This window comes from Colobus angolensis, unplaced genomic scaffold (assembly GCF_000951035.1).
Source record: "Colobus angolensis palliatus isolate OR3802 unplaced genomic scaffold, Cang.pa_1.0 Scaffold7, whole genome shotgun sequence".
In the NCBI taxonomy this organism is placed as follows: Eukaryota; Metazoa; Chordata; class Mammalia; order Primates; family Cercopithecidae; genus Colobus; species Colobus angolensis.
The window spans coordinates 8,275,668-8,298,722 of record NW_012120709.1 but is presented as its reverse complement, the minus strand read 5'-3'; the positions used below and the strand labels follow the sequence as shown (position 1 = coordinate 8,298,722).

At 36.9% G+C, this 23,055-nt stretch overlaps 1 protein-coding gene across 1 annotated transcript in view; it reads right to left on the bottom strand.

Moving 5' to 3' along the window:
• Positions 1-23,055, bottom strand: part of CEP126 (centrosomal protein 126kDa) — an 86,905-nt gene that overhangs the window by 24,939 nt on the left and 38,911 nt on the right. Inside the window, exons 5-7 of the mRNA XM_011926614.1 lie at positions 19,174-19,372; positions 13,655-15,803; positions 3,369-3,481 (exon numbers count right to left, since the gene is read on the bottom strand). Of these exons, the coding sequence (XP_011782004.1) occupies positions 3,369-3,481; positions 13,655-15,803; positions 19,174-19,372 (2,461 nt within the window). The remainder of the gene's footprint in view (positions 1-3,368; positions 3,482-13,654; positions 15,804-19,173; positions 19,373-23,055) is intronic.

Genomic DNA, 23,055 nt, shown 5'->3' with positions numbered 1-23,055 from the left:
ATGGTCTCGATCTCCTGACCTCGTGATCCGCCCGTCTCGGCCTCCCAAAGTGCTGGGATTACAGGCTTGAGCCACCGCGCCCGGCAGAGCTGAATTCAATAATTATTATAATAAAGAAATTCTACGGTAACAGAATATTATGAATGTTTTATGTCCCCTAAAAAATTTTCAGGTTATGATATTGTCTTGGATATTTGGAAGAGGTAAAGTGAGTAGGATGGTAATCAAAAGTGCTAATTAGGCCAGCACAGTGGCTCATGCTTGTAATGCCAACACTTAGGGAGGCCGAGGCGGGCGGATCACAAGGTCAGGAGATCGAGACCATCCTGGCTAACACGGTGAAGCCGTCTCTATTAAAAATACAAAAAATTAGCCAGGAGTGGTGGCACACACTTGTGGTCCCGGCTACTTGGGAGGCTGAGGCAGGAGAGTCACTTGAACCCAGGAGGTGGAGGTTGCAGTGATCTGAGATTGCACCACTGCACTTCAGTCTGCGTGACAGATCGAGACTCTGTCTCACAAATAAAAGAAGTGCTAATTAAAGAAAAGGTAAGAAATTACCTTAAAGTTTATAACCTAGTTGGTTTATCATTGTAAGGGTGAATCACAACTATTAGCCAAAAGCATCTGACTACAGCTAATGCCAAGGATAGGTAATTATGTTATATGACAAAACTTAAAACACAAATAGCTGCCCCAATGCTGCACAGAACCTTGAAAATGGAAGTCTCAGAACACTAGCAAAAAGTGTACGCATCCAACACTTTCTGAGAGATATCAACTTTCCTTCCCTGAATATGGTCTACCTCCTTCTTTATTACCATTCTGTTTCACTTTAAGAAATAATTGTGTTCTGTCAGATAAAACTGCCTGGCTATGACTATACGTAACTTTTGTTCAATCTGATCTGATGAGAAACTGCAGATTTTTGCAACAGCTCTCCTTCAGTGGATCTCACAGTCTTGTTTGATCTCCATTATAGACTTGAGATACCTTGGACTGAAACCCTGGTGCAAACCTTTTCTACCTTTTCTACCTTTCACTTATCTCTTTGAGATTTTCTCTATATAGATGTCATGGGCTGGAGAAAATCCAGTATGATAACATGCATTTCCTAATACAAGGTGACAAGGGCCACTGCTGTAGTAACTGAACCCTTGCTTAGGCTCTGGAATAAAAAACAAAAACAAGTCAAAATAATAAGGATGAAAAAATTTGATTCAGGAACACTGACCTATTCTTAGGCTAACAAGTGTTTGGAAGGTGTGTAAGTGGATGGGTGAAGATCTGTATGTGAAAGTGGAAGGGAGGCTTCTGAAAAGGACAAAAATGGGCTCTGAACATATTAAGAATGCCAAAGAGCAAGAGACAGAAGAATAGAATAAGACCTAGTAAAATAAAAATGAATTTACAGAGGGCACTAATAACAGGCATTTAAAATTTTGTTAGTTCGTTTTCTTGGTTATAATTACATATTACTTTTAAATTTATAATATATTAATGAAAATAAGGAAAAAATAAGGGTAAAGATGTTTTTGCATTGTGCATTTTGAGATGTTGGATGGGAACATGGCAGTTGAAATGGAAGGACTTATTAGGCATTATTGTATTTGCAATCAGGAGGTTATATCTGTAATTAACCATTACACTATTAAGCAATAGAAATATATGGGTAATGGGATTAACTTTGTTTACATAAATATACAACTAAATGACTTGTTTTGCTGATAAGATTACATCATTGTTGATTATTCTCCACATAATAATCTTATCCATATAAAAATCAGTACTTCCTATAATATACAAATCATAGCATCTTCAACCGGTAACTTGGAATATAAATTCTTCATAAGGCATTTTATTAAAAATATTCCAGTTTTATTTTAAAAAGTCAGAGTGACATTTAAAGTGGAAACTCCCAAGTGAAATGCTATTTACTTATCTATCTAGACTTTTAATATTCTAAAGTCAATCCCTGGATCAAGTTAGACCTCTAGAAAATGCCATATTTGACTTCATTTACTTAGCTCTTACAGAATTACCTCCATTTATTTTAATTTTCTTTCATTTTTTTTGAGAGACAGGGTCTTGCTCTGTCACCTGGGCTGGAGTACACTGGCACAATTATAGCTTACTGCAGCCTCAAACTCCTGGGCTCATGCATCCTCCCACCTCAGCCTCCCAGGTAGCTGGGACTACAGGCATGCACCAGCGTGCCTGGTTAATTTTTTTATAATTATTTTTGTGGAGATGAGGTCTTGCTATGTTACCTATGCTGGTCTTGAACTCCTGAGCTCAAGTAATCCTCCTGCCTTGGCCTCCCAAACTGCTGGGACTACAGGCATGAGCCACCATGCCTGGCCATTATTTAAAAATTGTTATTATGCTGTTTACTTTTATTGAAGATCTCTATCTCAAACAGTCATATTAAACTATTCATTTGTTGTGGAACTGTTATTAGGAGCATATTCATTATGTATTTCAAAGTTCCCTATGAAAGGTCCTCAGTGGGAAATGTTTTTTAAAATTGTATCCCAAATAACATCATCATCATCAATATCCCTTGAGAAGTATATAACTCATCTAATTTTCCTTTTTGCCATATCTTCCAGGAAGCTTAGACACAAATAGGATATTCAGTCGCATGAAACTATAGTTGTCTTTATGATTAGCATGCTTGTATTTTTCTTTTTGAGATGGAGTCTTGCTCTTGTTGCCCAGGCTAGAGTGCAATGGTGTGATCTCAGCTCACTATAACCTCCGCCTGCTAGGTTAAAGCAACTATCCTGCCTCAGCCTCCCAGTAGCTGGGATTACAGGCACCTGCCACTACCCCTGGCTAATTTTTCATATTTCTAGTAGAGACAGGGTTTCACCATGTTGGTCAGGCTGGTCTTGAACTCCTGACCTCAGGTGATCCACCCACCTTGGCCTCCCAAAGTGCTGGGATTACAGGTGTGAGCCACCGTTCCTGGCCTAGCATACTTGTTTCTTCTATCCAGGTGTGTAATTTACTTTTCTTTCTTTTTTAAGTGTATATTAAAATAGCTTTGTTGAATTTTGTTGTGAATGACCTCGTTTTTTCCAGCATTGGCTATCAATAACAACAAATAAAATAATAATAATGATTTAGAGGTGGTTTAAAACTTTCATTGGTAACTGATTATACAGGCTAACTAGAATACAGCAAGTAGGTATAGTGGAATAATTTCCTAGCATAAAGATTCACTGCTTCACAAATGGCTTTGGCTATAATTATATTTATGTTATGAAATACAGTTTACAGCAAGAGCATAGTTCTTTAAGAACCTGTGTTTTCCAAGCAATTTTTTAATATTGAATAGAGATTTTGATTAATATTGTACTTACATTGATTTGCTCACTGTCCTTCTGTCCTACAGATCCAGGGTTTTGTCTTTTCTGCTCTAAAATATTTCTTCGCTTAGTTTCAACAGTTCGTTTTCTTCTCATAACAGTAGACCCTTGAACAAATGCCAGCACAATGTCAAAAATTATGTAAGTTGAGTAGCCAATATATATCCACTGCAAATTTTCAAGTTACTTTCAAACATCAAGAAAACTCTGTAAGTTTAATGTATTCAGTTGGCACACTTTATTGAGCTCCTCTTATATGTTCTATGCATGGCACAGTTAAAATGTTGAATTCAACAAAATCCTTGCTTCTGAGGGGTTTATAGTTTAGAGCAGTAACCTCCAGAGCATGATGCAGAACACCAGAAGACTGTGTGAGATAATCCACTGGTGTGCTGGAAGAACATATTAGAATTCCAATTCATATTTATTATCTAAAAATTAGAAGTAAAACTTCACTCATATATGATTGACACTGGCACCCTGGTTATTTTGCAAGGTAGATGCTCATGTAATGCATGAAGTAAACTCAGTTATCTTAAGAGTCAAAATTCCAAGTGTGAGAGGGTGACAGTGGTGTCATGATTCATTAGCTCCAGTTAGCTTCCTGCAATCTACTAAAAATTATGTGTACCCAGGTAAGTGAACTTATGCGTATCTTACAGTATCTTAAAAAGCCCTCACAAAATAACAAAGTGGCTAAAATAACTTTTGTAGGGTTTCTACTATATCTTTGGTATTTATTATTTAAGGTGAGTTGTAGGTACATGAATGCTTATTATACTATTTTTCTTTGCTTTTTTTTTTTTTTTTGAGACAGAGATTTGCTCTGTCGCCCAGGCTGGAGTGCAGTGGTGTAATCTTGGCTCACTGCAACCTCTGCCTCCTGGGTTCAAGTGATTCTCCTGCCTCAGCCTCCCGAGTAGCTGAGACTACAGGTGCATGCCACCATGCCAAACTAATTTTTGTATTTTACGAGATGGGATTTCACCATGTTGGCCACGATGGTCTTGATCATAAGGAAATCAAATACTACATGTTCTCACTTATAAGTGAGAGCTAAACTTTGAGTACACATGGTCATAAAGAAGGGAACAACAGACACTGGGGCTTACTTCAGAGTGCAGGGTGGGAGGAGAGCGAGGACTGGAAAACCACCCTTGGGTACTATGCTTACTTCCTAGGTGACAAAATAATCTGTACACCAAAACTTAGTGACATGCAATTTACCTATATAACAAATGTGCACATGTATACCTGAACCTAAAAGTTAAAAAAAAGAAACAACAACAACAAAAATAAATAAAGGAGGGGGGAGGATAAATAACCTGCCCAAGGCCATAGAGCCAGTAAGGGGCAAAGCTGGGATTCAGCTCCAATTAGTTGGTTTCTAAAATCTAAACTTCTAGCTCCTACACATATGCTAGTAATTTTCATTCTGATTTGACTGTGTCTCACAGAAATAAATATATTTTGCATTGTGACCTTGGATACATACATAGTTTTATAAAATATATTTATCCTCACAACATATGATACTTTCTGGTAGTTTCCATTCTAGAATATTCTAATTCTAAAATTAGACTTCATTAAAAAAACACTGGTTACCAGTCATTGATTTCACAATTGACGAACAAGTCATGTCCCACAGTTTAAAAAGCACTATATTATGCTTATTTCCACCTGTATCGATATGCTAAATGCTACATACGCAAAATATTATAGTTTCCACTGAGATTATTTCGGCAGCAATATAGTTTCTATGTTGTTTTCTATTCTTGGAATTTTCTTCCTCTAAATCTTGAGAAGTCCTCATCTTTATCTAAAAAGCTTTAAACACCTTGCATAAAAATTCCCTTGTTCACGTAACTGCTGTGTCAAGGTTTTATCTCATCTCTCAGTCTACTCATCAATCTTCTGAAGTCACTTTTGTACTTTCTTGATTGAATTATTTATCTTTGTGCTTTATTGTTCTTTGTAGTTTTGTGGATTGTAAATTATTGATCACAGTTAAAGACACAGTATATGCCTGAAACAGTTCATGTATTTTTCTGTTCATATACATGTGTTTAAATATTATCTAACAATTAATACAATAGCTGAGAATCTTGCTATTTTTGCAAAAATAATGTAGCTTGCACTGGTATCTCTGGCCAAATTCCTAGTTTCATATGAAAATTCTAGATATGATAGTTTCACCACCACAACTCAAAATAAAGCAACTAATCTTCAATAAAGCATTATATTTTTTAAAATCTGTAGTATTCTTAATTGTAAACACAAAAAAAAATACCGGAGACAATCTCAGAATTATAGTTTTGGAAAAAAAATCTTAGAAGTTAACTAGTTCAACCTGTAACCTATGGATCTAAATTACTCACAGGTGGACATTCAACTGCTGCTTGAATGGAATAGTGATGAAGAGCCACTACCTCATGGGTGCATCCTCTTCCTTTGCTGGATAGCTCAAATCCTTCCTTACGCTGAGCTGAAAACCTCTCTGCAATTTTTACCCTTTCATTTCAGTTCTGTTTACTCCTTCCTCTTTGTAATAAGCCTTCAAATATTTGTACATAGCTATCATGTCTCTTAGGCTTGTGTTTCTTTAACTGACTTTTAGACTGAGTCTCTCCTCTCATAGCCCTGGGTAATCTAGTTTGTTTATAATTCCTTAAAATATATATTATAAAATGAGAGTACAGCAGTACTTCTAAAGATCTGCTTGTTACTGCCTAAAATTATTACCCATCACCTAGGTATTAAGCCCCGGATGCATTAGCTATTTATCCTGATGCTCTCCCCTCCCCACTCCAAGACTCTAGTGTGTGTTGTTCCCCTCCCTGTGCCCACGTGTTCTCATTGTTCAGTTCCCATTTATAAGTGAGAACATGTGGTGTTTGATTTTCTGTTCTGTGTTAGTTTGCTGAGGATAATGGCTTCCAGCTTCATCTATATTCTTGCAAAGGACATGATCTTGTTCCTTTTTATGGCTGCATAGCATTCCATGGTGTATATGTATCACATAATTAGAAACCATTTTATACTGTACGACTGAAAAACATTAAAAAGTTTATCAGACTTTTGGTGAAGATGGAGTAAAGGCAACTTTCATATATTACTCTGGAAAACAATTTGGATTACCTAGTAAAGTTGAAAATACACATACCATATGGTTCAGCAACGTGTGCATCAGTAGATGTACAAAGCTGTTCTTGAAAGAATTATTCATAAAAGGAAGAAACTAGAAGCAACACAAATGTCCAGTGCCAGGAGAATGAAAACATTGTTTGAACATTCATATAATTGAATGTGATTGTAGCAATGAATATGAAGTACAGCCAACTAATCAATCTAAAAAACAAAGTTGATTGCAATACATTCATATGTGGCGAAATTATCAAGAAAATCATGGAATAATTAACATGAATTTTTTTTTTTTTTGAGATGGAGTCTCACTCTGTCGCCCAGGCTGGAGTGCAACAGCACAATCTCGGCTCACTGCAACCTCCACTTCCTAGGTTCAGGTGATTTTCCTGCCTTAGCCTCCGGAGTAGCTGGGACTAAAGGTGTGCGCCAGCACATCCAGCTAATTTTTGTATTTTTAGTAGAGACAGGGTTTCACCATGTTGGCCAGGCTGGTCTTGAACTCCTGACCTTGTGATTCGCCCGCCTTGGCCTCCTAAAGTGTTGGGATTACAGGTGTAAGCCACCGTGCCTGGCTTAACATGAAATTCTTCATGGTGTTAACGTCTGTAACAGAGGAAGGGGATGTAATTGGGAAGAAGCATATAGGGCTTCATAGGTATTGGGATTTTTCCTTTCTTTCCTATTTTATTTTTCTTGGAGACTGAATCTCGTTCTGTTGCCCAGGCTGGAGTGCAGTGGCATGTTCTTGACACACTGAAAACTCCGCCTTGGGATTGAAGTGATTCTCCTGCCTCAGGCTCCTGAGTAGCTGGGATTACAGGCGCCCACCACCACGCACTGCTAATTTTTATATTTTTAGTAGAGACGGGGTTTCACCATGTTGGCCAGGCTGGTCTCAAACTCCTGGGCTCAAGTGATCCACCTGCTTTGGCAACCCAAAGTGCTGGGATTACAGGTGTGAGCCACGGCACCTGGCCACTATTGGTGATTTTCTATTTCTAAAAGTGAGCAATGGGTACAGGGTTCTCTTATTATTAGTCTTAACTTGTTCTTATATGCCACATACATTCTTTTCTATGTCAGATATATTTCACAATTAAAACTTTAAAAAGTATGCCACGCACCATGGCTCACAACTGTAACCCCAGCTACTTGGGAGGCTGAAGCAGGAGGAATTCTTCAGCTCAGGAATTCAAGATCAGCCAGGGCAATGCAGTGAGTCCCCACCTTAAAAAAAAAAAAAAAGGCAACCCCCCCCCCAAAACCGTAAACAGTAAACTGAATGCAAATAAATGTATGACTTTATAGCTATTTCTGCTAAACTGAACTTTACTGGTTTTGATTTGCTAGTTCAGTTAGCCAGGATGATTCTGAAGCTCGCTTCCAGCCTCGATTTCATCAGTAACTTCCTTTGATACTCTGCACCATCCACAAATTGTATAGATTCATGTACTATTTTTTTCATGTATATTACTGAAAAATTTGTTGTTATTAAGAGTTTAAAAAAAACAAAGTAAGGCTGGGCACGGTGGCTCACACCTATAATCCCAGTACTTGGGAGGCCTAGGGAGGCAGAGCACCTGAGCCTGAGCTCAGGAGTTTGAGACCAGCCTGCGCAACATGGTGAGACTTCATCTCTACCAAAAATACAAAAAATTAGCCAGGCGTGGCGGTGCGTGCCTGTGGTCTCAGCTACTGAGAGGGCTGAGGTGGGAGGATCACTTGACCCTGGGAGGCAGAGGTTGCACCAAGATCATGCCATTGCACTCCAGCCCAGGTGACAGTGAGATCCCTGTCTCAGAAAAAAATAAACAAAGTAGCTCAATATTTAAGAACATAGATTCATAATGCCTTAATTTTGAGTATGCCACTTACACTAGCTATGCAATTTATAGTCAGTTATCCTCTATGTGACCCAGTTTCCTCAGCTATAAAATGGGTGTAAGAATATTACTTATCTCAGATTTATTGGGAGGATTAACTTTGTTTCAATATTTAAAGTGCTTAGTAATTGGAACATAATAAATGTTACCTAATTTTTGCCTAGGATATTTCCTCATCTATAAAATGTGACAGTTTAAAGGAAATTGTCACATTGGTCCTTTCTAATAATCAAATTTTTGATTCTGTGAAGATATTCTTAATACTTATTGGAAAAGAAAAAAGTATTCTTTTTGAAATCAGATTTAAATAATGTGTCAACATCATTTGGTTTTCAAAAAAATGGAAGTAGAATCTATGTACAGAAAAGTGCACAAATTGAAAATAAACAGATTATATACCCAAACCTACATTTCACAGCCACTCATGTCAAGAAACTGAATATTACTAGCACCAAAAATGCTCCCCTCATTACCTGTTTCCATATACCCCCCTGCCATTTTACCTGTTCTTGATATAAATGAAGCAGAATATGCATTTTTAGTGTAAGGCTTTGGATTAATATATGGTTCTCTATTAGAGGGTGGAAGCGAATGAGTAAAATATAGTGGTGGAGTGAAGTAGGGCTGAGACTGGGGTTGGGCCTTCTATAGCGGAAGGTAGTCAAGGGTGGAGGCCAAGTTGAGCTGATTTACCTGTTGCTGCTAGAAGGAGGCCTATTAGTGGTAGCAGGCTTGGTTGTGCAATATGGTTCTTTTGCACAATATTATGGTGTAAGGTATACCCACACTGCTGTTTTTCAGCAATAGCTCATTTATATTAGAGTATTTCATTAAATGAATAATGGAATTTATTTATATATTATACTATTGAAGAACATTTTGAGTTCTTTATATCTTCTGGATATAAGCCCTTTGTCAGTAACATGCATTACAAATATTCTCCCACTCTGTGGTTTGCCTTGTCAATATGTTAATGGTTTTTTGGATGAAAATAGTCTCTCATTTTAAGAAAAATGAGCAGTGAAAGTGATGAGGAAAGAGAAGTGGGGAAATTAGATGTTTGGGGAGGATGTTTGAAATAATTATTTCTTTTTTTTTTGAGACGGAGTCTCGCTCTGTCGCCCAGGCTGGAGTGCAGTGGCCGGATCTCAGCTCACTGCAAGTTCCGCCTCCCGGGTTCACACCATTCTCCTGCCTCAGCCTCCCGAGTAGCTGGGACTACAGGTGCCTGCCACCTCGCCCGGCTAGTTTTTTGTATTTTTTTAGTAGAGACGGGGTTTCACCATGTTAGCCAGGATGGTCTCGATCTCCTGACCTCATGATCCGCCCGTCTTGGCCTCCCAAAGTGCTGGGATTACAGGCTTGAGCCACCGTGCCCGGCCAAAATAATTACTTCAAAGGAAGGACAGTGAATTTACGAGAGAAACAGTAGGAATACTCAGTAATGTTGATCATCAGAAAATGTTGATCATAAATCTACAGTATAGCCAATATGCCTGGCACATTGGTATGAATTTTCTCTGCTACTTAGAAGGAGGCAGAGAAAAAGTAAATAATTTTTTCCCCTGGGTGGGGGAGGGTTGTTTGATTCCTGTGACAAAAAAGACCAAGAGGCAAAGAGCTTAGGATATTGGTAAAATAACTAATGAAATGATGAACCTGGCCAGGCACAATGGCTCATGCCTATAATCCTAGCACTTTGGGAGACCGAGTGGGAAGATGGCTTGAGCCCAGGAGTTCAAGACCAGCCTGGGTATCATAGGGAGACCCTGTCTCTATATAAAAAAATTAGTTGGGCATGGAGGTGTGTACCTGTAGTGCCTGAAAGGTTGAGGTGGGAGCATTGCTTGAGCTCAGGAGTCCCAGGCTGCACTGAGCCATGATCATGCCACTGTGCCCTAGCCTGGGGAACAAAGTGAGACCCCTATCTCAAAAAAAGAAAAAAAAAAGAAAGAAAAGAAAAAGAAATGGACCATTAAATTTAAGCTGGGTAAGGAGTAGAAAATAAAGAGCTGATGAATTGGAAAGAAAGAGATGATGAATTGGAATGAGAAAGTAGAGAAAATATTGGACTGAAGAAGCCCAGCAGGGTAGAAGAATGGGAGGAGTAAGAGTAGGGAAGAGAGGAGAATGTGCTTAAGCAGAGGAGTGAGTAAGTTTGCTTACTATCTGGGTAATAGGATCCATACCCCAAACCTCAGCATCATGCAATATCCCCATGTAACAAACATGCACATGTACCCTCTGTATCTAAAATAAAAGCTGAAATAAAAAAAAGAAAAAAGTTATGAATGTTGACGAGGTCCAGAATATAGCAAAGGGAATGGGTATTTGAGGCAGAATTGTATAGAAAATTATTAGAGATGAAAAAGGATTGAGGAAGATCAGGGTGTTTGCTCATCCATATAAAAGTTGAACTATCCAGTATGATGGCAAAGACTTTGTATGGAAATGAAGACTGTGAACCAAATATCAAAGTCATCTTTTAGGGGGGAAATAACTTGAGACATGAGGAGGTGGTATAGTTGAATGGCTTGGATCTAATTGGAAGAGGTTTTCCTAGAGAGTTATGCTAGAGTGTTCTGGAAATGCTAATTGAGAACAAGATGCTCTCTACAACTGTCAACTCTGGATGCATAAGGGTATAAAAATAAAATGAACTGGCAAATAAAAGAGTAGGAAAAGAAATCCCACAAATGCTCACTGAACTACAATCCAGCATTAACAAAGAGTTCACTTGAAGCATTTTATATTTAAACAGTTTTGGAAAAAAAGCTTAAATGACTGAACATACAAAATATTCAGTATTGTTAATATTGTTATATTTTTAAAGTATAATCACTGTATTAATATGTATAGATATTTACAACAGTGTGAATATTTAAGAACATTTAAGAATGCTAAAATTCATTATATTTTCCAATGTCCTTTATACGAAGGTCCCAGAGAGAAGTACCTCCTTTGATTAAATGTTGGTAAAATATTGGTTTCTCCAGATAAAATGTATCCCATTCCTTTATCAGAGAATCAGATAATTTTAATATGCTACCCTTTTGTACATAAGCTATTGGGAAACTGTAAGTTTCCTAATATTTTTCCTAATTAGCAGAGTGTGATATATGATATTTGCTTAATAACTATATTTACTATATGGTTTTAGTACAAAAAACACAGGACTTGGAACCACAGAGATCTGGATCAAAATACCAATTCTGCTATTTACTAGCTCTTGACCTTGGATAATTCTGCTTACTTCTTTGCAAAACAGTGTCTTAAAAATATTTATTTCTCAGTATTATTAGAAGGTTTAAATCAGATAATAAGTATAAAACAGTACTGTGACTGGTACAAGGTAGAAACTCAAAAAGGGTAACCATCATTATTTATTTTAGAATATTTAATCTGTATGATACCTTCATTTTTTGAAGTGTTGTGAAAACTAAAGTTACATTTTGAAATGACTGGATAAAAAAATCATAATTTTAGTGACAGAAACAATTTTTTAAAATCTAGATTTTTGTAGAAAAGTAATGAAGATTCTTAGATTATAGTGTCTGCATTTAGCTTCCCTTCTGCTAATGTGGCTTGTATCCATTCAATTCAAGTAGAGTCTGGGTGATTACTAAGTGCCAGACACTTGTTAGGATCCGGGGATACTGTGATGAATTACACAAATGTCCCTGGTCCTTAAAAACTCATGGTTTAATTGAAGATGACTTTGAATATTAAATTTTAAACTCTCATTATATATCAATATTTATTCATACCTTTGGAAAAACAAGAGTTGTTTTTCTGATTGCCTCCAGACTCCAGTCCTGTTTCTCAATAGGCAACTGTTTCCTATTGGCAGGAAAATGGATTGCTTTCTAGTTTATTCCCTCATAGGAGGAAAGAAGTTTTATGAGAGTCAACCAGCTAGTAAGGGCAATGGCATTCTATAGAGAATTAATTTTCAAAAATATTTCAAGGCAATGATATCATTTTTTTGCTCTCGTGGCAGATAAAAGCGGAGCTACCACACTTTGGGAAAGGGAATGGGAGAATCAGGTATATCTAATTAATATTAGTTTATAGCAACTCAATTTAACAAACATTTTAAAGAAAAATGAATATAATTACATGTATTCACTTGTTTATAATAATTTAAACAATATTTTTCACTGTGCTTTCTTTGATGGAAAATTTGACTACAATAGTAATGACAGAATAATATGGGACAAGAATTAGATCCTATTCCTTGTCCTTCCTCTTAAACTAACAGAAAAAGTCATGGAAAAAAATGGAGGCTGGCAAAAGTTTCTAATTTCAGTTGAGCACAGGTTGGGTCATTCTCTTAAAAACTTCAGCTACTAGATTGGCAAAAAGCTAGAACACTTGCACCAAACAGCTAAGTTGTGAATGCAGAGGAAATTAAAAGTGCCACTCCTATGAAATATGGATTATAAAAAAAAAAAAAAAAAAACTTCAGCTACTAATGTCACAGTGTTTTGTTTTTTTTTTTGAGATGGAGTCTGGCTGTGTCACCCAGGCTGCAGTGCAGTGGTGCACAGTCTCGGCTCACTGCAACCTCCGCCTCCTGGGCTCTAGGTTCAAACAATTCTCCTGCCTCCTCCCATGCAACTGGGATTATAGGCACGTGCCACCATGCCCAGCTAATTTTTGTATTTCTGTAGAGACAGGGTTTCGCCAGGTTGGCCAGGCTGGTCCCGAACTTCCAATCTCAAGTAAATCTGCGCACCTTGGCCTCCCAAAGTGCTGGGATTACAGACATGAGCCACCGTGCCTGGCCAAAAATCACAGTATTACAGGAGGTAAGTTACTTCTTTTTTTTTTTTTTGGAGACAGAGTCTTGCTCTGTCATCAGGCAGGAGTGCAAGTGATGCAATCTCAGCTCACTGCAACCTCTGCCTCCCAGGTTCAAGCCATTCTCCTTCCTTTGCCTCCCAAGTAGCTGGGACTATAGGCATGTGCCACCATGCCGGGCTAACTTTTGTATTAGTAGAGATGGGATTTTGCTATGTTGGCCAGGCTGGTCTTGAACTCCTGGCCTTAAGTGATCCACCCACCTGGGCCTCCCAAAGTGCTGGAATTATAGGTGTAAGCCACTGTGCTCGGCCTGGAGGTAAGTTATTTCTATACAGCTATTGTTTAATATTAATATTTATGTAGTATGTATGTCCATACATAAATAGGAACAATTTCCTTAACAAAGGTGTACATTTTATCTATAAAAAGCCATAAATTTATTCTTACCCGTAGCCCTCTTATTTTGATGCAGGACATTATGCCCTGTTTTCCACAAGGGAACTGATTCTTCTTTAGCAGTCCTTAGAGTCACAGATGGATAACTTTCTTCACAAACAGGACTTCTTTGGGTGCAATATAATGTCGCATCTTGCTGGGCAACTGCTTGAGTGCCATTTGAATGATTTATTTTTGCAAAAGTTTGGCACTCTGAAGAACAATATGATGGCAGTGATGGTATCACAGTGACTAGATCAGAACGAGCATTTGAGAGTGGAGAACTACTTTCCTGATTCCACTGATTCAAATTGTGTTCTGTTGGAAGCTCATGTTTTGAATTCAAACAGTTATGTGTAATAATGTTTTGAGGATTTTCAGGAGTTACTGATGGACACTGAGACACTTGCATATTTTTACCACTTCTAATATTTGATGTAGATTGAGGAGGAGGAGGACGAGGTATAATTAATTTTCCCTGAGCTTGTGTAAATATGTTGACTTTGCTTGCAGATTGCGGTTCAATGACAGTGCCTTTTCTGTTTGTACATATAAAGCCTGATTGGACTTTTGCAGATCCCGGTTTTCTAATTATTTTTGCTCCACCTCTTTGTGGCTTACCTTGCTTAGTTTTAGAATCATCATGTACAGGGATTTTACTTTCCTCTTTTTTTGAGGCTGGCCAGGCATGTTTAGCAAAGTTATAACCTGAAGGTATAAAACAGTTCAAAGGCATATGGTCTGCTCCAGATCCTCCTAAAGTCGTAACGTTTTCAGAGATAGAATCCTCCCTGGACTTCTTTCTAGCAGCAGAATTTACAGCACAAGCAGAAACACTAATTATGTTGCTTCCAGCACCACCTTGAATGCGGAATTTTTGAGAATGCTCTTGAGTTATTCCTGTTTTATTCTTCGGTGAATGACTGTCTTCAGCATTGTTTTCTATACTGCTAGTTTCATCAAACCACCTCAGCTTTTTAATAGTCTTTGGAATTTCTGCACCTTTTTCCCTTTCCTTTGTTAATTCAATACTATCTTTGATAGCTGCTGCTTTTTGATTTCCAAACTTAAAGCTCTGATTTATAATTAATGCCTTAAGATAACCATGATCATATTTAGATTCTTTCTTTAAAATACTTTTAAGAAACCTCACACCATTTCTCTCATGGATGTTGTATTTCATTTTCTTGTGCTGGCCAACAAAGTCATAATTAGAAGTTACATTAGACAAGGATGGTGTTTCAGCTAATTTTTGTTTTTCATCTTTTGAATCCGGATTGTGAGGTACATAGGCATCTTGAAAACTGTCTGAAAATAAAGGCAACTCTCCCTTATTGCAGTTAAAATATTTTATCATTTCTTCTTCACCATCTTTCAATTCATCTGACTTATCAGAACACTGCACTGCATCAATTTCTTTTATGTGTATACTGTTCTTTGCTGAAGGTCTAGCTGACTGTTTATTAGATGGCAAAACTAAAGGCATTGCCACTGGTACACATGAAGTAGGAATTGAAGTAGTTCCATTTTCTTGATTTAATTCAGAATATTTCTCTTGGTCTGGAAACGTAGCCACTTCCTGGGTTGGAAAATCTGAAGTGCTTTGGGATTTGCTAAATTTAAATGTTGGGCTCTCAGTAACTAACGGCCTCTCTCTTTTGAATGCTCCAGAAGTGGAGTCAGTTGTCCTCATAGTGCTAGTTTCAGAGGTCTTTTCACATTTTTTATCTAGTACAAACATGGGTGGGCTAGATACAAAGGGTACTGAATTATTAGCAGTATTTGTGGCTCTTTCCACTGTTCCATTCAAAGAAGACGGATTTTGTTCTTTACTATTAAAATATTCCCACGAAGGTAGAACATTAGATTTACTTAAAATATCTGAGAAAGGTGTGACATTCTGAGTATTTGAAGCATCTACATTTGTAAGCCAATTATTTATATGTTGAGTTTTAGAGAATGCCAGTTTATCTTCATCAAAGCAGCTGAGTTTAGTTGATTGCATATTTGCTGGTTTGAGGGAAATGGTATTCCGCTGGATGGATGTGGAATGCTCCTTATTAAGTGTTAAATATATTTCTTCATGCTCTGTAGGCTCAAGACTGTCTATACTTGAGAGGGTTTCAGAATTGGTTATCTGATTAACTTCATCACAAAATTTCTGGAAAAAAAAGAACACTGTTTTATAGCTTATAAACTTTTAAATGCCAAGATTAATGATTCAACATACCATTGTTACTGAGCCCAAATCTCCTTGCATATAGAGTAATATGACTATAAACATCGTGGGTATATAAATAATTCTTATCGCTGCAGCAATCCTCAAGGTAAAAAATAGGGAGGTAACAAAGACTTACAGTATAGTATGCTTGCTTTGATTTCAACTCCTAAAGTAATACCTGCTTATTCTAGCCACAGTTATAACTTAGAAAATATTTTTGTTATTGCTATTCCATTTAGAGTATGAAGTTTCTTGAAGGCTTAGTAATAGCAAGTGAGATTCTGAAAAATAATTATTTACAAATTGTATTTTTTCCTAAAACATTCACTGGACTTGAATGAGGCTCCTAAAAGCTCTGCGATCCTAATGTGAGCCTCCTGTTAGTAGGGGCTACATCTTTTTACAAAACTTAATTTTGTGGATTGTAGTAAGGCTTTTAACTCTGGCTACATGTTAAAATCACATAAAGAACTGTGTCAAATATCTATACCTGGGTCCTGCTGATTTAACACTTGGATGGGGTCCATATATTGGTATTATTTAAATTCCCCAGGTAATTTTCATATGGGTTTAGATTCAGAAACTATTGACTTTAATGACTCCTTTTGGAGGTTTAGCATAGCAGTAATTTCCATAAATTCCATAGACATTTTCATCAGTATTTCACTGAAATTTACATGAAACTTATCAGTCTTTAATAAAATTTCAAAATTACTTCAACATATGGTAAATGTTTAAAAATATTTCTATTTTCTCACACATATCTAGAATGCATTCATCTATATCACATATACAGAAATAAATTTTAAGAAGACATTAAATTGTATATCTAGTCAAAATGCTGAATGGAAAGAAAATTGATATCCCTTAAGATTTATCATACATTTTAGATTTATCTAAAATATGAAATTTTAAAAATTTACATATCAGACAAAATTATATTCTTTTTTTAGCCCAGTAAGTAAAGTAAGAACTAAAGTAAACAAATTACAGAATAAAAATATTTTAATTTACATAGTTAGTTCTTATTGATTTAGTATTATGGAATAAGTTTTAAAAATTATTCATGAGAGTTTTATAGTTTTAGTATTTAGTCCCTATTTATCACATCCTTTGGCATACTTCTTAAAGTGATAGTCACTCAACCAAACAGCGAACAAAACAAAGCACAGCTACTTCAATGCCTTTCTTGGAACTAAGTTGTTTTAACTGATAATGATGATGAAATCAGGGCTGGAAGGCATCCTTTGAGGTTACATCTAGAGAGACACAGAATTTGCATTAGAAGATCCTTCTAGATATAATTATGACATCCATGGCTCTAAGATTTCCATTTGCATAGGTCTGTAATTGCTTCATCTCCCAAATCACCTCAAAAGAAGTTTGGCAATTTCCGATTTCATAAACAATACTCTTTTTTTTTTTTTCAGAATTTTTTCCACCATTAAATAATGAAACATTATGATCAACTTCAAGTTTTGCTTATAAGTTACATGAGCGGTCCATCTTATCTTTATTGCCCTGCATGTAACATATATTTTTTCTCTCTGGCTTTAATATGATTTTTACGTGCCTTTCTGTGGTATGTGTGTGTGCATACACTTATCCTTCTTGGAGTTTGTTGAGCTTCTTGAGTCTGTGGATTTACAATTTTCATCAAATTTGAAACATTTCCAGTGATGGTTTCTTTAAACATTTCCATTCCCACTTTGTGAAATTTTATTTAAATTTTAATTTTAATTAAATGTGTTGATGGCTTTATATGGACTCACAGATCACTAACAATCTGTTCATTTTTTTCCAGCCTTTTTCTCCTAAAGCTTCAGCTTGGATAATTTCTATTGCTATGTTTTCAAGTCCACTAATCTTTTGTTCTGCAATCACTGCAATGTTAAGCCCATCCAGTCAATTTTTCATTTCTGACAGTATGTTTTTCAGATCTAGAAGGTCTGTTTATTTCTTTCTTAAACTGTTTTTCTTATGTACATTTTTACTTTAATTCCTTGAAAATATTTATAAAAATACGTTAAAATTCCTTGCTGGTTAATTCCATCATCTCTGTTATTTCTGTCTGATTACACTGACTACTCTTCTCCTGGTTATGGGTCATATTTTCCTGATTCTTCATATGTCTAGTAAGTTTTGATTGAATGCTGACATTGTGAGCATCATGTTATTGAATATTTAGATTTCATAGTCTTCTTTAAGAAAGTGTTGGCCAGGCATGGTGGTTCACACCTGTAATCCCAGCACATTGGGAGGCCGAGGCGGTCGGATCATGGGGTCCAGAGATTGAGACCATCCTGGCCAACGTGGTGAAACCCATCTCTACTAAAAGTACAAAAATTAGCCAGGTGTGGTGGCAGGCACCTGTAGTCCCAGCTACTCGGGAGGCTGAGGCAGGAGAATTGCTTGAACCCAGGAGGCAGAGGTTGCAGTGAGCTGAGATTGCACCACTGCACTCCAGCCTGGTGACAGAGTGAGACTCCATCCCCCCGCCCCCCCCCAAAAAAGAAAAGAAAAATAGAAAAAAGTGTTAAGTTTTTTTGTTTAATAGGTAGCTTGGGTTACTAGTGGATCTTTTTAAGGCTTATTCAGGCAATATACCTACATAGAAAGCCTAGGTGATCATAAGGCTTACGTCATTTGTTTCCCCTTTTCAAGATCACATCTTGCACTGCCTCTGGCTCATGTCTAAAAGCAGTTGTTTTATATATTTTATTCATAATCATAATTGTTTATGGTAGGAAGGCACATCACGATAGCTGCCAGGAATCTTCTGTTTTGCCTTCTTAGCCTTGCCACTGTTGATTAATTGTTGGATGAATCAGGTCAATGTTATGAATTTAATCTTGATATTGGTTTATTAAAAATCTCATAAATGTGTATAATTATTAATGAAAAATAAAGTACATGGATGGACATGTAGGAAAATCAGCTGATATCTGTATTCAGTTGTGGAAAAAATAACAAAGTATATGCCCTTCTAGGGATAGATTAAAAACATAATTTCTAGTGAATTCTGCCATATTTCCATTAAGAAACTAATATCTACATCTTTATAATTTTCTGGTTGCTTTTTATAATACAATCTCTAACAATAATACATTACATTGCACTTTCAAAGGTAAGGAAAAAACTAAAAAATTATTTCTATAGTTTCTATGATGAATTTGTGCTGATTCATCCACACTCTCTTTCAAGGCTACTCTTAGCTAGTAAGATATTTATTCAGTGGAGAACACTGCAAAAGTGGAGCAAAATTAGTATAAGGAATTAAAATATTAACAACATTTTTATAGTTTCATACTTGCAAATTGCTTAGATGCTGATCTTCTAGGCGTTTCTGAGTTTCCTCCAGTTTAAGCTGGAACACATTTTTGCTAGTAGCCAAGGTTGCCCTCATGTTTTCATTCATTTCTTTATCACAATTGATTCTGGATAAGAGTTGTTTCTGATGTTTGTGACCATTTTTTGATAATGCTGAAGGCAAGGCAGAATCTATAGCTCTGTGAACCAGACATAGAAAGCGCTTAGTACATTTAAATAAACTTCTTTCTATATATATATACATGACACATTTGTGTAATACGTGTGTGTTTGTCCAGGTAACCACATATAAGGATATTGGAGAAATATATAGACATGTTAGAATGAGAATTTAAGGCAATCAATAGTAGAATAAAAATAGTTATGAGACTAAAGTGCCAGTAAAGAACTCCACCTTCATATAGGAATGCCCAGTAATTCATGGCTTTAATTATTATAACCTATCCCTCTATCATCTGGGATAAGGGTAGAAGTAATTCCTGTGTAGAGTTAGTCTTCAGGTCTTTAAGAGCATTCCTATATGGATAATAATACACTGCATTACCCTTCTTTCTGAGTTGATGTCATGGCTGGTAGGTTAGGAAAAAACTGTAACCCTAATAGTGTTGGTTGAAGATTCAAGCAGATAGAAAATATAAAAATTGCTTGTCGGGGTCGGCAGGAATTTCCTCCCTATTTAACTAGCTTTGGGAACTTGGATCTTCCTCAATGGAGGCCAACTACTCACTTATTTTCAGTTATTTCAGGAATACAAATATAATATAATAGGAATATAAGTATGGTTTTTATGCCACAGAAGTGTACCCTTAATATAGAGCCTACCTTTACTATGCTAAAGGGTCATTCAAACATTTTCAGTGCACGACATCATTTTCTATTAGAATTTTGTATCTTCTGCAAACCTATAGCATGTTACATTTCAGTACACATACAAAGTGAAAGCAAAGAACTAAAGATTTTTGGGGGAGGATAGGATGGGGATGAGACTATCATATAGCTGAATGCTGCTGCACTGGGGCTGGCAGTATGAATCCCAAGAGCATTTATTCCTAATTCAATTAAATTATTCTCACTTTAATGAGAATAAAAATGTTTTGGAAGGTGACAATGGTCACATGTGATATATACCTATTACCTATCTCCAATATCCATATATATCTTTATTTGGACAGACTGGAGTAGTCAAGGTCTAAGATTACTAGATTCTTAACTATCCCTTTGTGATCACACATTTAATCAGGGAGAGCAAGAAGGTATTTAATACAAGTTCCTGAACATTGAGAGTATGTTTCTGTCTCTTCCTTTTACACTTTCCTACTCTTACATAATCCTTCCCCTTCAGTTGCCCTTCCCAAACAAAATATTGCTATATCTACAAAATATCTAATAAACTCAATTTATTTACCTTTAAAGTTGTCGTCTGTCAACTTTTTCTTCTCTATTCCTTTCTTCTCTACTTCACTTTCTTCTCTTCTCTTCTCTACTTTCTTCCCCCAGTGAGGAGGATTGAAGGGATGGATAGGAATAAAAGGAGATGGGGAGGGAGAAACAGAAGGAGAGTGAAGAATAGGGGGAAAGGAAGAGGAAATCATAAAGGAAGAAGAAACAGGAGAAATTGGAGAGGGAAAAGCTAAATAAGTTGGAGGCAAACCTGGAGAGGAAGATGAATGCAAAGGAGAGGAAAAAAGAGGGACAGATGAAGGAGGTAAGGATGGAGAAGTAGAAGAGGAAGTTGAAGAAGAGGAAAGAATAGATGAGGAGAAAGAAAACAGTATACAGGCTGAAGAAAAGGATGTGGAAGTAGAAGAAGATGAAGGCAAAGAAGAAGATGGAGAATGACAGGGAGATGCAAGGGAGAGAACTGAGGCTGGCAGATGATCTGCAAAGGCCTTGGGCTGATTTGACAATGCTGTGGCTTGTGGAACAGATTGCTGGACTGACTGAAAAGGATCCAAGGTAGCAGGATGTGCAGGCAACGGAGTGACATAAGAAAGAGTGGGGACTGGTGGATGAGGGGAGTGACTGGATAAACAGGAAGGCTTCAAAACAGGGAGAGGTTCCAAAGGGGTTGGGGAAACAACCAGTTGAGCTGGAAGGGAACGACGAACAACGGCAGGCATTAGAGTGGCTGCGCTGGAACGCTGTGCTGGAAGGAAATGTTTGGGTCTGCAAGTTTTGTAAAATAACTTGTTCTGTGAGTCAGGGTCAGGAATGATTGGAGACCTTTGGGGTGGGTGGGGTAGACGGCCAGGTGGGCAAGAAGGAATTGGTGCTGGTAGATGAGGGAAACTGCTAGAAATGCTGGAAGTAGCCGGGGTTGGAGGACGAGGACGATATTTAATTGGGTAAGACAGTAATGGGACTGGTGCAAAGGTCTTTGGAAGAGTAGAGGGTACAGATGGATGGATAGGCAGTATATGGGGCTGGTGGGTAGGAGAAACAGTTGGGTAGCTAGGAAGAATTTGGAAGCAGTGGGACCGCAATGGGACCCGCGGAGGAGACAGTTGATCAGGTAAGTAGGGGTCAGGTGTGGAGACAGCTGGACAGGCAGGAATGGATCTGCACAGGTGGAAAAGCATTTGGACAGGCAAGTAGAGAGACAGCCTTATTAAGAATTTTTTTTTTTTTTTTTTGGTTTATTGGGCTGCCTCTAGGCTTTTGACTCATGTGTTGCTTTTTTTGTCCATAGGGTCCATGCATCATCTTCCTTTGATCAACCAGTGTCCTCTCACATGGACTGAAAAATGTACATAGCTTATTCGGGTTCGCCATTTCTTATTTCTGGCTCTGAGAGTATTTTCACTTCTCAGAAGCCTTTTACTCATACAGATACAGGAATATGGGCTGGACAATCTGGTTTAAAGCATGAGTTCAAAGGGAAAATAGAGGTCAATAGATAACTGCTCAACTCTGGCCAGATTTCTCAGTGTAGCACGTAGTTCAGGATCAACTGCCACACCACAAATACATGGATATTGGAGACAGATATCTAGCAGTATTATTTTATTGAAGTTTAACCATTTAATACAGGAGACAATATATCCCCCTTTTACCTTACACCTTCCAGAATGGTCAAGCACATTAGTTTTATGATAAGGATTTGGTGGTGATAGAAGACTAATTACTTCTTATATTTTTAACTTTACTCCCTTGTTAATATTCCTATGTCTCACTATTTGCTGAAGCAGCTTCTATGTTCATGAGAACCTATTCTCTGATTTATCTTGGGGCTTAAGCACTAAATGCCCTGCACTTTGTCATACTTTTTTTTCTCTTTTACATGATCACATCGCCCACATCTTGTTTTTATCTACCACTAACATTTTCCACATTAGAATAATCTTACTGATATACCTCTGCTTCTTTGTAAGCCCCTTATTTCATGGCATTACTTTATTTCTTAACACATTTAGGTTTACGTTCCACTGAAAATATATTTTTAATATGATAGTAGTTTATCAATGATTTCAGCTTAATCAAATTTTCAATAAATAAAAATATTGAAATATTTTTCATATTAGTTAGGCCCACTAACCTAACACCTGATTCTTAATATTCCAACATCTCATATTTGTATAGAATTTCATAGTTTACAAAGCACTTTCATATACATTACTTAAGACTATTGGGTATCTGTGGAGAGAAGTCTAACTTTTTAATAAGTAAATCATAGTATTCTCACTATACATTGTATATACTTGTTTTCCAAATACATAGAATTTATGTGATATATATATAAACATGCACACATAGATAGATATCATGAAGTCAAAGTCAAAATAGTATATTAAAATAACACGAAGACTAACTAGGTATTCTAATGCACAATGAAGATCATTTCTCGTAAAACAAAGATGATGTG